Raw genomic sequence first — 12,790 nt, 5'->3', positions numbered from 1 at the left:
TGCCACCCTGTGACACTGGCTGTAGCTTATGTAGAGCCCCCATGTAGTGCTTTTTCCTCTGAACTCCTACTGAGTGCTCCCAGTGAGCCAGTGCAGAGGCTTATTCTCACCAAGGAGCTTGTCGGTCCTTGTACCTGTCTTCAGTCTCCCACCAGGCTATGTCCTAATCTCTTTTCCATGCCAAGCAGGCTGTGGTAAGACTTCATGGTGTTGCAAGGGACCGACTACTCCTGTTTTCCGATGTGTCCCATAGTCTGGTCCTCTTATTAGCTGCACTGAGGGCTAGTGAAGGTTAAAATGCTCTCGGAGGGGTCTGAGCATGCATTAACCATGAAAGCTGAAACATTTGAAGCTGGTCAGAACCTAATAGGAGACAGGGAGGATGATGACAAAAGCCACTGTATTAAACAAGTAGTTGGAGGTTCCTAGGAAAACTGCTGCCACCGTAATAAATCTAATCCTTTGGGGCTGGGAGGAAATGCCAGTGTAGCCAGGACCTCTGCTATGGTCTTAGTACAGCTGTGCTAATGGAGGCAGATGCGTTCTTGTTGGGACCTGGCACAGGAAAGCAAGCATTGCCCCTTCCACAGATGAGAAGGGGCTTTTCCAGCTGCCCTGGCACTAGACGGCTTGCCTTGTTGTCATGATTGACTGAGCCGTGTCTGTTTTTACTGGAGTGAAGCAGGGACTGAATGTCAATAAGCGCGGTCTGGGCTTGCTTGAAGGAAATGGGAACTATCAGGAAGGATTATGTAGCGGTGCTGGTGTCTGCCTGGCCTCGGCAGGCATGAGAAGACCTTTGTCCTGCTGCAGCTCTCTGTTATTGTAAAGGTTTGAAATGCTGTCACTGGAAATTTGAATGAGAAATGTCCCCTCTATCTTGCGCACAGTAACACCTTTTCCTGCAAGGATAAATCGTTCTTTGACAGCAAGATTTAAGTAGTATCGATAAGTAAAGTACTCTTTCACAAAGTTGCTGGGCCTCCTTAGAGGCCTTGGTATTTGGTCTATAGACTCTTCATTTCCCCAGACTTCCCCAAAGGATGAGGAAACAAGCGAGTTAAGAGGTATAAATGAAATGGGGAGAGCCACGCTTTGCACTCTGGCAGTGGAAGCCAGCTGGCTTGTCTTTCCTGGGACCATCGGTCTGAAAGCAGGAGCTTCTCATGTTGAAGAGGGTCAGACTTGGGCTGCTCTCCCCAAACCTGGCTGTGGCTTTCATGCTGAGCTGGACTGGGAGGGCATGGATGAGCTTGAGGTGACTCCAGTAAGCCAGGAGCTAAGCTGCTCCAAAGACCTGCGAACAAATAGGGCTCCAGGCACCTCCCCTCAGTTTCTTGTGTATGGTTGACTTTTGGCCAGGCTCCTTGCAAGCTGCAAATATCTTTCAGAGAGCAAGATCCGTGGTGAGCTGGGAATAGGAAAGAGGTGTGCTAGCATACTGTGCAATGACCATATATCCTGGCCTGTTCTTTCATTGCAGGCTCAGTTGAAGAAGTGAATTTGGTTTGGTCCTACGTTGTTGTCTTGCTTTGGTGAGAGTAATCCTATGTACGGTCTTTCCTGAAAGCCACTGTGCTGCACTAAGCAAACTTGTATGTGTCTGAGGGCAGATGGTGGAGCTGGGAAATGATCTGCTGTATCCTTGGTCTTGCATACCTCATGGAGATGCATCTGTGTGAGGATGCAGATGCTTGTATTTACCAGGAACCAGCTGCTTATTGCAAGGGACTTACCCTCAGTTCTCATAAACAGGCCCTTCTTGCTGTCCTGGAGATTGCAGTCATCTCCATGGTGAAAGGTGCACAAACAGAAGGGAGGATAATGACCCTGCAGATTAAAGGGCAAAAGGAGGTTTCCTAGTACATGAAGCTTGTGCTGATTGTCCTGGTTCTAGATTCAATGTCCCTGGAAAGGCAGGCTGCAAACACAGAAAGGCACTCTCCAAAAATGGTGGGGCCAGGAGCTGCATTACCCAGCCCCGCAGTGTGGAGAAGAAAGCAGCACCTGTTTGAGGAGCTAAGGTGTGGATTTGTTCATGGATGTGCCCTTTGAGTATATTTGAGAGGCAGTAAGCCCATCTAATAAAAAACTACCGAAATCTGCCTTTAACTGGCTCTGCTTACCTGCCTTTGATGTGGTTCAAAGGGAAACAGGGCTGCACTATGTCCTCCTTGTTAGCTTGGAAAGATAAAGACCAGCAGCATCCTAACAAACGTGTGCACAGCCTTGCTGTCTCTGCCCTTGCCCCAGTCCTGGTGTGCTGTCCTTAAGCTCCCTTTCTTCAGTACCTAAGTACACGTGGGAAGCCTGAACCTTAACAGAGCTCCAAATCCAGATGTGCACAACTCCTGCTGTTCTAGTTCAGGCATGATCCCGTTTGTTTTGGAGTAGCTCCTGCCAAGGAGCTTCTTCAGGTCTTTTCCATAATCTAATTTTTTAGAGTTAGAGCTCTAGCAGTAAGAGCAAGGGAGTGTACAATCCCAAATATCCTGCTCTTCCAGCGTCTGTGCCCCTTCCCTGTGCTGTTGAGGGACATTTGCAAAGGCATCTTCCTGTGACTGAAAAAAAAAGACCACAACCAAACCTCATCTTGCTTGATGTTTTTCAGGTTCTCAGCTTGGTTGGCTTATGGCTCAGCTGGTGGTGAAGGTGCCTAGAGCACCACTCCTGTTCTTGCTGGGGACACGTTTCCTCTGAGCTCCTTGTATTTACATGATACCTTGATCCCTTACTTGGACCTTCTACTTGGAGAAGGCCACCAGCCTTTCTTGTGTTCCCAGTCTTCAGGCTAGCTGTGTCTCCCTTCTCTGGCTGGACGGGGAGAACTGGGAGGTGATCTTTCCCCTCTACTTAGCACTGGCGGAGGCATCACCTGGAGTGCTGTGCCCAGTTCTCGGCTCCTCAGTGCAAGAGAAACATGGACATCCTGGAGAGAAGGGCCACAAAGGGCTTGTGTTGGTGGAACTTGTGCTGAGTGCCATGGTTCCAGACTGACTGTCCCATTACTGCAGTGCCAAAGACTGAATCTGCTAATCCTGTGTAACGTAAGCAGAGAACTTGGTTAGGGTTGTCATAGTATGTGCTAATGCAAAAGAGCGTGTAGCTTTTGATGGCAGAAGTGTGAAAAAGCTTGTGTGTAGCTTTGTGAGGGTGTGAATGAAGGCCGTGCCAAAGCTGCCAGCCCTGTTGTTTTTGGAAGGGGGCGGGGCTGCAGAAACGTGACCCTTTCTCCATAGTCTTGGCAAGATGGAGCATTGCTGCTGGCAATGAAGCTGAGCTCGAGTCAGGCTATCTGCAGATTCCCCTTTGCTGGTGTCCTACCATGCATGCTTCTGCATGTGCTCTCTACAGAGCATGGCAATGCGAGGAAAGCAATGGGAATGCTGGAAAGACAACTGTTTCCAGCTACCTTGTGGGAGGGTGTGGGGAAGCTGGAGCCAGGCTCCTCTTGGAGATATGTGGGGTTAGGATGAGAGAAAGTAGGCGAATGGCCATGAGGGAAATTCTGAAGAGCTGTTGGGAAAAGGCTTTGTTGTGAATGTGGTCAGACACTGGAGCAGAGCCCCAGGGAGGTTGAGAGATATACATTCTTGCAAATAATTCAAAGTTCAGCTGGACAAAGCCCTGAGCAGCTGGAGCTGGCCATGCTTGGAGCAGGACATTGGGCCAGAGACCTCCAGAAGTCCCTTCCAACCTAATACTCTTCAATGGTAGGTAGGAGATGCCCAGATAGTGTGGTTCACCTGTAGCATAAATCCCAGCCTGGGACTATGCTTGACTCCCTTTTCCTAGGCTGGCATGATAAGGATACATTAACGAGGCGCCTTACTAGTTCTTCATGGGAAGGATGCATCTTTCTGGAGACGTTTTCACAGGGACTGAAGATGTGTGCCTGTCTGATGCCAGGTGCTGTTTTTTGTAGTGTTTGTATTGTGACAGGCTTCCTCTTGCATTCCTCCAGGTACAGCTACATGATTGACAATGTCATTCTGCTGATCACTGGGACCCTGCACCAGCGTTCAATCTCTGAACTGGTGCCCAAGTGCCATCCTCTGGGAAGTTTCGAGCAGATGGAAGCTGTGAACATTGCTCAGACGCCTGCGGAACTCTACAATGCAATCCTGGTGGACACTCCCCTGGGTGAGCGGAGCCTTTCAAAATACCTCTCAGCTGTGTGTGAAGCAGATGTCCCTTTCTCCCCCAATCTAACTAGGTCCAACTAAGTCCAAGTTGTGCTCCAGGAAGACAAAGCGGTGGGTAATGCACAGATGTGGCTGTACTCCCTGTGGTGACTGGGCTTGAGTTCCCTGTGGTGGCTGGGCTTGAGTTCAGGTTTATGCATGTCCTATGCCAGTTTTTCCTATGGAGGCCCTCTGTATGCTTCAACAAATGTCCAAACCAGCACACTGGTAGTGCAGATTGCTGGGGAATTTGGTTTGTGTGAGTCAGGCCTTGAGCTGTCATGGCAGTGCAGGTGTAGCTGGATCTGATCTGCTACATATGTCCATTTACCAGCTGTTCTGGGAACCATCACTTGAAATTAGGGAGGACGGAAGAAGTTTGAGAGGTCTTAGACAATGTGATCTTTTTAATAATTGTGATGGGACACGTGGTACGCGTGCTTCCTTAGTGAAGGGCTGTCGGGTCCTCTGCTGGAATGAGTCACTTAATTTCCAGCACTTTTAGTTGGACCATTGGGCAATTTCTTGTAGGCAATTTTTTTAGATAATTATAGAGATCTGCACATGCCCAGTCTTGTTCTGAGACTGATAAAATTAGCTCTAGATCAAGGAAGGCTCTTTACATACCAGAAAACCCCAACGAACAACAGCAAAAAAAAAAAAATCTCCAAAAGCCTTTTTAAGCTCATTGTGTAGCAGGATAGCAGGATCCTGCACTAAGGTATACTCTCTCAGGGCTGCAAGCCTTGACCAGGAAGTGCATGATACTAAAACCAAGTGCGTTATGAACAGTCAAACAAATATGTTCTTTAAAGATAAAAAATGTAGGAAGTGGTTCTGGAGAAAATACGGAAGTCTTTTTGCAGTAGTAGGAGAGGTAGTCACAGGAGACTTTCTAGGTTAGCATCTGTGGGCGAAAAAGTAATGAGGTACGCCTGAGTCAGTGATTAATAGAAAGAACAAAACACTTTAAATCATCATATTGTCTTTGATAGAAATAGTTGTTTTTGGAACTGAAAGTGCTTTTGCAAATGCTCTGTGTAATAATGAGGCAAATGAAGTAGTTGTCATGGAAAAATGATTTGCCAGATAGAGCCTAGCAAAGGAGGGAAAACATGTCTCAAGAGATCTGGGTTGCAAGGTAGGGTGACAATGCAGCAGGAGAACTGAGGCTCTGCATACAGCTGAGTTCAGCCCGCTGTAGGGATGATGTGTGGGAAGAAAATCCTCACGAGTAAGCAGGAACCTTCCCATTTTGGCAATAAGATGGAACCAAGTATTTCAGAGGTATTAGTTCTTAGAGACCTTAAAACTTCTAGCTGTGTACAGAGTGAAAATGCCCCGTTACACTGGCGAAGCGGTTCTGGAGAATGCGGCTGGCAGTTGAGGGTCTTTGCCTCTTGCATTCGTGCCCTTGTGCGTGCGTGAGCTTTGCCTGCTTCTGCCCTCGCAAGGCTGAGATCTTCAGACCTTTGCCCTGGCCATGCCCTTGGGGCTGTGTACCATGTAGTGTGGCATTTCTTCAGCAGGAGAACGTGGGGAGTAGCTGTGTTGCCTAAACAAGCAAGCATGCAGGCTCCAGTTGTTTAACTTGCACTCTTTCCAGTGACCACATGCAAAGAAACAGCAGCTCTATCTCCTAAAAGTACTTGAGTAGCTACGTGGCTTGGTAGGAATGCCTAACCCCAAATGGCTCTCATAGGTTAGCAGGGCAAAATAAAACTTGCTGTTAGCCTAATTTGGGATATTGTAGGGCCAAGAACTGAAATAGCTGTGTTCTCATTCCTCTGCTACTCTGAAGTAGCCACTGCTTAGCTATCTAGGCTAGCCAGCAAGTCCTGCAGTGAAAACCAGTCCTGGCATACTCTGTTTTCATTTTTGCCAGCCTTAGGGAGCAGTCTTCCTCCAGCTACGTGGCATTGGTCTCTGATCCTGTTGCAAAGAAACCTCTGGAGGGGTTAACCCCTGTTCAGGACTCTCTAGACCCACGGTGCGGCTGCTGTCCCTGCCTGGGAGCTCGTGCTATAAAAGTAGTGCACGCTGGAGGTGTGAGCCTGCGTTGTACCTGGTTTGTTGCGCAAAGTAGAGCACCAGTCAGTTCTCAGCGTGAGTGCAGTGTCCTTTACCCACAGCTGGACTGCGTAAGCTGAGAAAGATCATATTTCTCTCTGTAGCAAATTCAGCAAAATTGGTTGCTGAGTGAGAGTTGAAGAAGTCGTAAAAGTCCTGTCAATGGGTTTTATTGTGCTCTTGCTAACAAGTGAGTGGTACAACAGCCTTACGTTATGCTAGCTGTAAAAGACTCATCTTTATCTACAGCTTGCAGTACCCTGTGTTAGGTCTGAAGTCTGTGTTCTTTTGGTGGCAACAACTTCTCAAACTCCCTCCCAGAGATAGTCTGGCAAAGTACCTAAGGCCAAGCTTCCTACCAAAATACACTATTTCATCCTGCCTCCTCTTGCTTACCTCCAGCTGGAGAAATAAAAGGCCTTGAAAGAAGTGGAAAACGGGACTGATAGACCCGACCAGGGGAAACAGCTCCTGACTCCAACCATGGAGTGTCATGGGCTGTAGGAGCTGTGGCATCCCCATGCCTCCTTAATCCAACTAAGATATTGGAGGATGAGGGAGAAGCACAGCGCCAGCTTCCTCAGGACTCACTAGCTGCTGTCTCGCAGATGCTTAAGTGCTGCTGCCATGCTGTAGCAGGCAATTCAAAAGCTATCTTGTCACCTCTGAGTGCCTGCATCTGGGAACAGTTTGGGTTTTGCTTATTTTTAAATACAGGGTGCTCTGGCACTGGTGCTGGGGGTTAGAGCTGAGAATTTCTGCTGAGAATAGGCTGGTGTGAGAGCCCCAAAAATGATTGTGGCCTGGGGAACCATGGTGGAGCCTGAGGTTTTGAGTCATGGCAATTTGGTGGCTGCTGAAGATAAGGGCCAGGCCTAGGAGGGACATAGGGTGTGCTTCTGCCTGGTATTGTTGAGGACTCTGGAAAGTGCTGGGCATGGGTCTGGTTAGGCTAATGCTAACTCTGTCTGTGGCTCTGTTTCAGCTGCTTTCTTCCAAGACTGCATATCTGAACAGGACCTGGATGAAATGAACATTGAAATCATTCGAAACACACTGTATAAGGTAAATGAGTCTCTGGGAAGGGAAAGAGATGTTAACTTCCCTATTTATTTCTAGCATGACTACAGCTCTGTCTTGGGTCAGGAGCTCCAACTTAGGCTGGCTTTCTTCAACCAAAGGGGAGAGGGTATTTTCCTCTTAGAACAGATTTTAAAATAAATTTGCTTTCTCTCTGTTTTCTTCCCTGGAGTGGTGATAGAGTGAACGTGGCCAAGAACTAGTTGCCTCTGCTGGAAAGTAAAGATAGTGCTCTTGGAGGGGCCTGACATCCAGTCACCCAGCTCTGCGGGGTCAGGGCACCAGAGCTAGGCAGAGTGACTTTTTTTTTTGAGCTGTCAGGCTGTCAAGAGTCTGTGCAAGAGATTTTTTTTTTTTTTTTGAGGTCCTGTGTTTGAATGAATTTCCTCAGGCCCCAGGCAGGCAGGAAAAGGCTGCTCCTTAACCACATGAGTTTAGATGTGTAGTTAACTGCTTTCAAATGGCTAAAGTGGCTTGATCTTAAACTTGGCTGAAGGACTTCCATGGGCTTGGCTCTCTGTCTTGAGCTCTTTCAGAAGAGCCTCCAACAGTCTGCTCAAGCTTTCAGTGGCTGTGGCTAGATGCTCTTGGTAGAGCAGCATAAAAGGTGCAGCTGGGATGGAGGAGTCCTGCAGGCTGGGGAAAGTATTGGCACAGGGATGTGGAGGGGCTAAGGATCTCCTTGTCCTGAGCCTGCATGGCGAACTGTCATCTCCTCTGCAGGCCCTATCTGGTTTTAGCTGGCGGTATCAAAGCCTGTGTTTATGTGCAGGCTGTGGCTATCGCTCCATCTCGACTCTCTGGATTAAGGGTGGGATGCAGATTGTATCTGCCAACCTTGTTTTGGCTGGTCACAGCCAGCCTGCAGTCAATGTGACCTCTGCTTCCCAAGGAAGCTGTGGCCTTTTTGGAGAGGCAGAGAACAGATCAGGCGTGAAGGGAAGAAGGCAAAGGGAGGGGAGAAGGAGCTGTGTGTCGGCAGTGGTGCAGAGCTGTGTGTGGCCCCTGGCACGTACTGGTCTTTCGCTGTAACAGGAGGAGGTATGCCTGTTTGCATAAATACCTGCACCCTGGCAGGGTGCAGACCTCTGTGTCGAGATGAGGCAGGTGGAGGAAGGCAGGGAGCAGAGTGAGCACAGGGCAAACGGGTTGGGGGGTGTATGTATGTCTCCTTGGGTCCCAGCTGCCACATCCTTTCCATCTCCTTTTTGAGGCCTGATACTTCTTTGCATTCTGCTCTTCCTGCCCCCAGATTGAAGCGTAGATACCTGGTATCCCTTGGCGTGTGCTGGGACTGGTTCTTGCTAAAGAGCAAGAACATAGGGGGAATATAGGTCCCCCGGGGAACATAGGGGCTCCGACACTAACAAATCATGGTGACGCAAGGGTGAAGGAGGTAACTGCTGCTTACAGACTCTCCCTTGAAGCCACCTCTCTCCCCAGGGACTGGAAAATGTATAATACAATGCAAATGGTCTTTATAGGCGAATGAGGGAAATAAAATCAGGTCTGAAATCTGCTCAGAGCTGCTCTGAGGAACAGAGCAGGCAGGTGCCTGGGATGGATGCCTGCATCTGGGAGGAGTTTGCATGGGAAGGGGAAGTGCTACCTCCCAGACCTACTGGAGGTTTTTTGAAGGAATCTGTGAGCATGTAGACAGAAGGTTTGAGCAGGATTCATAGGAGGAGAGCAATTACAAAGGTTTCTCGTTAGCAATCACAAGTGAGAAGGTTCTCGAATGGAAATATGGTTAAGATGGGGAGCAGAGGTTAAAAGTAAGCAGTCAGCTCTTAGTGTAGAGGGTGGTCAGCAGTGGAGTCCTGCAGCAGAGGCATGCCAGCATTGCTGTCTTCAGTGCTTACTCCCATTTTTCCACATCTTTAATGGATATGTTGAAGTGAAGCTGGCTGACTGTTGGCCTTTGCTGGTGACCGACCTTCTTGTAGGAACCAGCTGAAGGAGCTTTGTGACTGGACAATAAAACAAAGCAGGCAAATCAATGTAGATAAATGTGGAGTGATGTATGGGAGAGGCAAGGAGGTAATCCTAACTCTGCTTGTACAGTGAGGGTCTCCTTGTTCCTTTCTACTACTGAATGACATCTTGGGTTATGATTGACCTAAGCAAGTGTCTCTCTACAAGGCAATCTGTTCCTAACAGTAGAAGAGAACTGCACAAATATCACTGTGCTGCTGCATACATCTGTAGTGCATTTGTCCTGAACACTGTCTCGTTCCTCTCCTCTCTCATCTCCAAATATGAACAGCAGAATAGGAAAAGCTGCTAAGGAGGACACATTTAAAGGTTTGGGTACAATGACTTCTGTATGGGAAACTACAAAAAAATGTTTGGGATTCCTCAGCTGGAAGAGGAGCAAATCAGAGCTGTGGTGGTAATTGCAGATAGTGTTGTAAAAATCAACATGGATGGACAGGCCACAGATCTCCCTTCAGGCTGGAGGTGACAGACCAATGACGCTAGCAGGAGGCAGAGGGTAAATGAGTGGGTTCGTGGAAGTCAAAGTCCATTAAGGATTATTAAATGCAAAGAGACTACCATTTCTGGGGTAAGGGATTCAGGACACTGGAGAGTTTCTGTAAATTGCTGTTATCTGTGGAGGGGTCCACAGGGGAGCATACCCACTGTGGCTGTTTTACAGTCTGTGTTTCCATAGTGTCTGTGATACTGGATCCTCATTGAGTGCTGGATATTTGAGTTCACCTATTTTTGCTTCTAAAGCCTTAAGTTTGTGCGTGAACTCTGAGAAGGGCAGAGGTAGCGACTGAACCTCTTACCCAGGTTCCCTCTTCTGTCAGCTTCAAGCGAAGTCTGTTATCTGTGTTCTTGTTCCTGTGGTAGCTCTGCGGACTGATGCTCTGTGCTCTCTTGCACTTGAGCATCATGTTTCTTTGATGTGTGATGCTCACCCAGCAGTGTCCTCTCGCACTGTGTGGTAACAAATATTTACAGAACACAGTAATCCAGGTGCTTTCCTAGTGCAGAGGCTGAGGGCGTCCAACACGTGCATTCTTGGTCCATCTTCAATCCTGGAGTTGTTGTGACAAAGCAGAGATTTGTGATGTCTCAGCATCATTTTATTCCATCCCTTTTAAGTGATTCTGGTTGCAGCTCTCTGTCCAGAGAGGCATTTTATCACATGATGGCTTCTTCTGAGAAAGTTTTTGCTGAACAGCACTTTTAGGCATGCACTGCCTTCATGGGCTCCCCCTGGGAGATAGTCATCTTCCAGCTGGATTACGGTACATCTCCACAAAGGATTACGTTTCCTGGAGGCAGCATAGCTGTGCCTAGCCTTGTATGTTTTCTGCAGTGCTCCAGTTGGGATGGAGACCAAGCGGCTGCAGTGTGAAAAGAGAATTGCAGAGAATGGCTAGTTTCCTTCACAGATGTCCTGTCTCATCTCTTGACTCTGCTTACACAGCGGTACTTTCTGAGTGTAGGTCTTACCACTGTAGTTGTGTGGCTTGGCATGTTTGTGGAGGCCAAAACGGGGTCAGGAAACCACGTGAGACTTCAGTAAATGCTTTGGAGTTAGACAACTCAAAGGAGCAAAATAGGCTTTACCCTTGCTGTCTGGGGATCCGCCTGCAGTAAGCTCATGCAGTCACTTGAACAAACCCAACCACAACCCTTCATGTCTCCAGCTCCTGGGGGAAGCACTGACCCTTGTGTGGGCTTGGCATCCAAGTTCACATGGGATGACAGTGCCTGTGCTGTGTTATAAAGTGTCTGGGAACATCCCTGCTTGCTGTTTGTCCCCTACTGAATGGCCCTATGGGGCAGTAGATGAAGCTGTGTAGAAGAGTGCTCATCTGCCCTCTCTCTTCCAGGCTTACCTGGAGTCCTTCTACAAGTTCTGCAAGGTGCTAGGAGGTACCACAGCAGATGCCATGTGCCCGATCCTGGAGGTAGGTCTGGAAACCCTCATAGCTGGACGGTATTGCCATGATATTCATTGCTCTGTGCTCAGGTCCAGCTTACCTGCCAGCATTAAGGATGCTAAAGATATTCTTCAGCATCCCCATGCACACTCTGCCTGCTCACTGGGAGACCTAGGAAAAGACTGCCTGCATGTGACTTTGGACAGGTTCGGTTCCCCAGTCCTGATCTTGCTAGGTGCTGACACATCTGTTGCCTTCATGGCAACATCTTCGTCCTCACACATGGATAAGGAGCTGGAGAGTAACCAGAGCTGTTCAGTGTACGGCCTGTCTCCATGCTAAGGCTAGCTGTGGGATGTGCAGGGCTCTGGGGCAGTAGGTGAGAAAGACTCCTTGACCTGGGCAGGGTTCTGCTCAGTGATTTGGCTTGTGCCTGGGGTGGGAATTTCCTCACCTGACTGCTCCCCAGGCATAGGCTATTGGGCATACTGGGAGCCTGCACATGTAACCTGCCCTGGCTGAGCACCAGATAGCTGTGTGTGTCCCAGGCAGCTTGCTCATGCTGCCCTCTGATGTGGCTCTGTTCAGAGCAGTGCCGGTATCTGCTGGCCTCTGGCAAAGATGCTGCATCCCAAGGTGAACCACTTTTTCCCGCAGTTTGAAGCTGACCGGAGGGCCTTCATTATCACTATTAACTCATTTGGTACTGAGCTGTCCAAGGAGGACCGAGCAAAGCTGTTCCCACACTGTGGCAAGCTCTACCCTGAGGGCCTGGCTCAGCTGGCCAGAGCAGATGACTACGAACAAGTCAAAAATGTTGCTGACTACTACCCTGTGAGTGCTTTGGGGTGAGGGCCGTGGGGACTGGTGCAAGCACCTGCTCTGGATCAGAGCTTCTCGGGGATCTGGGGGAGTGTGGGGAGGGGAGTGCCTATCTTCTGCTGTTACTGTTGGTCCTGTGCTCTGCTTGGCCAAGATGGAGTTGGCTTGCCTGGGATGCCATTGGTTTGTTGGTTGTGGCTGCCGCAGCAGTGGGAGACTAGGTGTGCCCTACGAGCCCCGTCCCAGGGTGTGGGGACTGCCCTCACCACCAAACCCTTGAGGTATCGGTGTGGCAGCAATGACAGTCTCTCTTTGGCTGTTTGGGGGTGGAAACCTGTCTTTGGGTGGTGTGCCACATCTGCAGCCCTAGTGGGTTGCTCTGAGCTCTGGTTCAGTTGGAGGGGAGAGGCTGACCTGGGAGGACATGCTTGGATGTGTCTTGGTTCCTTAAGCTGCTCCTGTGCGTGGCTGGGGCCTGTTTGGAGTCAGAGAGCTCAGTGTCCCCTTGATTGAGGCAGCCAGGGCACGTACCAGTGTTTGTGGGCACAGGGGCCTGGCCCAAACACTCTGGTCTGTACATGGAGGGGTCTGTACCTGGTGCATCCTCCCTGCAGACTCAAAGTGATGATATGGCTTTCAGCACTGCACGTTTCAGAGAAGGGGCAGGATCTCTGGCTGGACAAGCTCACAGATTAAATAAAGGCTTTCTCTGCCTTACAAAGGGGATTGCCT

The 12,790-nt window shown here is 49.1% G+C and overlaps 1 protein-coding gene across 3 annotated transcripts in view; it reads left to right on the top strand.

Annotated features, from left to right (window-relative positions):
• ATP6V0D1 (ATPase H+ transporting V0 subunit d1) overlaps window positions 1–12,790 on the top strand; it is a 39,459-nt gene that overhangs the window by 21,527 nt on the left and 5,142 nt on the right. For all 3 annotated transcript variants that reach the window (XM_082320544.1, XM_082320543.1, XM_082320545.1), the window contains exons 3-6: window positions 3,965–4,143; window positions 7,240–7,319; window positions 11,186–11,263; window positions 11,894–12,070. In XM_082320544.1, the coding sequence (XP_082176670.1) occupies window positions 3,965–4,143; window positions 7,240–7,319; window positions 11,186–11,263; window positions 11,894–12,070 (514 nt within the window). The remainder of the gene's footprint in view (window positions 1–3,964; window positions 4,144–7,239; window positions 7,320–11,185; window positions 11,264–11,893; window positions 12,071–12,790) is intronic.

Source organism: Platalea leucorodia (assembly GCF_965183815.1).
Source record: "Platalea leucorodia genome assembly, chromosome: 8".
Lineage (NCBI taxonomy): Eukaryota > Metazoa > Chordata > Aves > Pelecaniformes > Threskiornithidae > Platalea > Platalea leucorodia.
The sequence above is the reverse complement of the archived record's forward strand: the minus strand, read 5'-3'. Positions and strand labels throughout refer to the sequence as shown.